At 39.5% G+C, this 4965-nt stretch overlaps 1 protein-coding gene across 1 annotated transcript in view; it reads right to left on the reverse strand.

Annotated features, from left to right (window-relative positions):
- The window catches only part of Anapc1 (anaphase promoting complex subunit 1), a 77498-nt gene that overhangs the window by 19255 nt on the left and 53278 nt on the right, over positions 1 to 4965 (reverse strand). Inside the window, exons 31-34 of the mRNA XM_021182343.1 lie at positions 3822 to 3956; positions 3617 to 3699; positions 2521 to 2599; positions 1781 to 1855 (exon numbers count right to left, since the gene is read on the reverse strand). Of these exons, the coding sequence (XP_021038002.1) occupies positions 1781 to 1855; positions 2521 to 2599; positions 3617 to 3699; positions 3822 to 3956 (372 nt within the window). The remainder of the gene's footprint in view (positions 1 to 1780; positions 1856 to 2520; positions 2600 to 3616; positions 3700 to 3821; positions 3957 to 4965) is intronic.

The following is a 4965-nucleotide window of genomic DNA, read 5'->3' on the forward strand; positions in this document are numbered from 1 at the left end:
TCACAGTCAGCTATTGGATGGATCACAGGGCCCCCAATGTAGGAGCTAGAGAAAGTACCCAAGGAGCTAAAGGGATCTGCAACCCTATAGGTGGAACAACAATATGAACTAAACAGTACCCCGGAGCTGTGTCTCTAGCTGCATATGTATCAGAAGATGGCCTAGTTGGCCATCAATGGAAAAAGAGGCCCATTGGACTTGCAAACTTTATATACCCCAGTACAGGGGAACACCAGCGCCAAAAAGTGGGAGTGGATGGGTAGGGGAGTGGGACTTTTGGGATAGCATTGGAAATGTAAATGAGGAAAATACCTAATAAAAAATATAAAAAATAAATAAAAAATAAAAAAAAGAGCCTGCTTCGGGTTGCTCCCACCCTCACATGGTTTTGCCCATGTAACATAATGCGCTAAACTTCAGCAAATATGTACGAGTTGTTGCAAATCTTCACAGGGGCCTAATCCATTACAGGCAGAAGCTGAAGCTGCCCAGGTGCCCAACAAAAGACAACAGAAAAGAAACTGGCACATTCGCATCACAGAATAAACCTAAAGATGGACTGTTAATACTCTCAGTGATATCACACACCATACTGAGCAGAAGGTTCACACAGAAGATATGTACTGCAGGTGACTTCATTAAAATAAATGCATCAGTAAAAATTAACCAACTTATCCTAACATGGCATTTTCCTTTTTATCTTTATAAACTGACCTTTGCCTACAGGCCACATTTGTCTCCTGTCTGTATCCTTTCTATTCAGAGACAGTCCTTTGTCCCTCTGGAACAAATACCCTTTACCTCTCTCCCTTCTCCTCCTTCTCCTTCATCTCCTCTCTGTCTCTTATTCCCTGCCCTTTGTCCCTCTGGGACAAATAAATCTCATTTGTCCTAAGAACGTGGTCTTGGGGTATCTCGAGCCAACTTTGAGTCCTACAGGTATAGAGGCCTGAGACTGAGGTCAGGAATCTCCCTTGGTCCTTCTGCCTTATTCATTAAAATAGGATCTCTTAATCAAACAATATATCTTATCTTGTCAGCCAGCTTGTGCAGGGGATCCCATCTCTACCTTCTTCCACCATAGTTTATATGGGACTTGAGGACCCTAGCATTTCAGAAAGCACAACCACACAAGTAGAGTATACACAGTGTAAGCTTAGTGAGGAAAATTCTAGCACTATCCACTCCACCACATCAGTCTATCTGATAGCCAGGAGAGGTTCAGAGAGAGCCTTGGGCTTCCAATAGGTCTGGGAAGAGTGTGAGCACTTGCAGGACCAGCCACCTCAGCCCATAACCACCCCTACAAAGCAGTACCAGCCTGAGGGAAGACCTGGACATTTTAGCTGTGGTTTTCTTGCTTCCAAGGCAAGTACTTTAGCTGCTGTGTCATCTCCTTGACCTTTAGTATAAACTCGTAAAATTAAAGTTCCTCTGTCTTGTCAAAAGATCCCCCTAAAGATGAGCAGGAAGATTGCTCAGCAGTTAGAAGTAAGCACTGCTCTTCCAGGACTTGAGTTCAATTCATAGCACCTCTTATAGGCAGCTCACAACTGCACGTAACTCCAACTCCAGGGGGATCTGATGCTTCCTTAAGCACCAGCATCCACATTTAAACACACATGCTTAAAAATGATCAAAGAACAAATCATGAAAAAGAGCATACCTAAGGGTCAACAACTGATTCCACAAGAAAAAATATTCTATAGCACTTTGGAAAATATCACAAGAAATCACAATTTATGTTATTAATGTTACAGTATTTATTGTCTATACTTACCTGAGGAACATTGCTGTCAACCCACTTGGAATTTGGTAAGATATCATCCCACAAAATCAGGCAGCGAGCAAGTGTCTTAAAAATGAATTACAGACAAAATTAATCAGGCAAAGCTCATGTATTTCCCAATAACTGTAACAGTAAACAAACTAAGAATTCATTCCCAACTAACAACTACTTTAAAACACAGACTATCAACTAAATATATAAAAATAAAGACTTAGATCTTAAAGAAAAATTTAGTTCATCATGATTCAAGTATTGAGGGTTTGGAGAAGGCTTTCTTACACTGTGAAAGAAAAATCACAAAGGAAAGAGCCACAGCTCAGCATACATGTCAATCTAAAAGCTTGCTGAGTTCAAACATAAAAGAAATACAGAACAACACAGTACTAAATGGTTATTCTAACTACAACCATAACAGTACTACTACATCCCCAAGGATACTAAAAATAAGAAGATCCTGGTCACATGCTGCCTTTTAGTAGGTTTTTAATAATAATGATAATAATAAGAAGAAGAAGAAATGTCATTCCAATTATTATCTATCACAGTGGCCACCTTTCCTAACTCTTCTAAGTTCTTTTTGGGAAACTTCAAAAGAACATTGCCAATCAGAAAAACATGACAGGCTAAAGTAAACCCTTTCATGGAAAGGCATTAGATTTGCAGCTAAACTTGAGGATCACATAAGGTGCTCCCCTCATGTCAAGAAAAACGAAAATGACAAAGCACCATACCCTAAGCAAGAGGAATTCTGGTTTCACAAAGTCTAGCAAATACATGGTATCAGGAGCTCGTAGCCAATCAGCAATGGATCTGTTGGCAGAAGACACCAGTCAAGGAAGAGGCCAGGTATTCAAATATCAAGACATCAAATCATCTCTCTCCTCCAACAAAGGTCTAGCTTTTTCATAATGTTTCACAAATGCTTATGTAATATTTATGTTTTTATGTCTTACTATATAAAGGAGTTCTGTGAAGGTCTGTTTAGTTTGTCTTGTTCGTTGAAATATTTCCAATATCAGCTGACATACACTCATCCAAATAGATTAATAATATCTTTTGCCACTTTGTTAATTCTGCATAGAATTTTCCCAACTGTAAGAATTGACAACACTGGAGAATTTCATGTCTCAGAATATTTTTCAAATTAAAAGAATTAAGGTGAGCTGAGGACATAACTCAGGACAGATTGGGAATATAGAAGGTTTAATCACTCGAAAAGCTTCGAAACAAAGCAGAAACCATTTTTATTAATGGTAACCAAGTACAAAATAATGCTAAGTATTCCTAAACAGTACTCACAAGGATATGCAAAATTACTGAAAGGAAGTAAGCTGTTCTTTGGGCTTGCCCTCTATAACCTTTTCATCCATATCCACTTGAAAATACCAGAGGGGAGCAAAACCTACATCTAAATTAAACACAGATGGTCTTTTGATTTTTTGAATCATGTTTCTCTACACAATACAGTATTAACAACCATTTATATGGAAAATATAAGCATATTTCATATTATAATTAATCTGTAGATGATTTAAAGTAGCAAGATGAAGTGAATAAATTACATGTACATCTCATGTATTTATGTGACAGGCCTGAACATTTGTGGGTTCTAGTGTCTGTACAGTTCTGGGACCAATACCCTGAAGACACTGAGACAAGATTCCTGACACACACCATGCCCAAAGAAAACAGTGCTACACAAAGTCTACTCAGCCCCATTACCCAAGAGAACAGACATCAGGCTGCTCTAGTACACATGAGGAGATTGTACTGCTGAGAGCAAAAAGGCTGCCATGTACCATGCAGGACAGGTGAGGGTGCTAATACCTGTTATTGGTTTTTAAGTAGATCATAGCCAACGCCAGAGTAGCACCGGGACAAGTCACATCCACGTTTATGGTATCTCCTTCCTGGGGAGGAAAGTTACTCATGTAAGAGCTCCAGCATGCTTATCACTGTTGGTAGCAAAGCCACTGCTGTGCAGCTGACATCTCAGCCTGTGGCTCTGATCCTTTCCTCTGACTTCACTTACTTTGATCTGATAACTTGGAGACTTATGTTTCTCCCTGTGCATTCCAGTTTGAAAACGCCTATGACCTCCAACCATGTACTGATACAGCTGCTCGGGCACATTGAGGTCAGACATGCCAATCAAATTGCTGCCATGCTGGAAAAATTAAATAACTGAGATGAAAATAAGTCTTAACAGCAGGAAATCAGGAATACACATTCATGATAAACAAAGGGACACACTTCAGAAGAGCCTATTTTAATTTTGATGTTTCTTCCAATTACAATAAACATACACATTCATTAATGCCAAGCTATTAATTCTCATAAAATTATAATGTATTTTTAGATCTATATACTTTTGTTTTATAAAATATATGAAAAAAATAGAAAGACGTAATTACACTCAGAGTAAAAGAAAATATCAATTACATATTCAAAACCTGAACTGTGAACACCCAAGTACTTTCATTACTGCACCAGTGATCTCCTCAAGCGACCACAATAACTTATTGAATACTTACTCAATACCATGCTCAATTCTGTTGTATTTAAAATGAATTCACTCAACTCAGAAACCCTATTTGTCCTTCTTAGTTTTACTTGTTAACTTGATACAGCCTAAAGTCACCTGAAAGAAAAGTCTCAACTGAGGAATGGTCTAGGTGAGAGTGGCCTGTGGACATGCCTGGGGGGGCCTATTACCTTGATTATGAATTGATGTAGGAGGCTCCAGCCCACTGTGGGTGGCACCATCCCTAGGAGTGGTCCTGGGTTATAAAACAACACTAGCTCAGCATGAGCCTGTGGGCAAGCCAGACAGTAAAGCAACAAGCAGCGCCCCTCCATGGTTTCTGCTTCTGGTCCCTGACTTGAGCTCCTGCCCAGCAGGGATGTGTAAGCAGCAGTAAACCCCATCCTCCCTAAGGTGTTTTTGGTCAGAGTGTGTAGTGGCTATTCTTGGTTATCAACTTGACTATATTTGGAATGAACTACAATCCAGAATTGGAAGGCTCACCAGTGACCCTTATCTGGAGGCTTGGAGATCCTTATCTAGATCTTGGTATGGAGATCTTGAGACATAGTGGCTATGGATTCCAGAAGATTAAATCTCCGAGTTTAAGGAGATTTAATCTGGGCTACACCTTTCATCTGGGATTAAAGGT

The sequence above is a fragment of the Mus caroli genome, chromosome 2 (genome assembly GCF_900094665.2).
Source record: "Mus caroli chromosome 2, CAROLI_EIJ_v1.1, whole genome shotgun sequence".
NCBI lineage: Eukaryota > Metazoa > Chordata > Mammalia > Rodentia > Muridae > Mus > Mus caroli.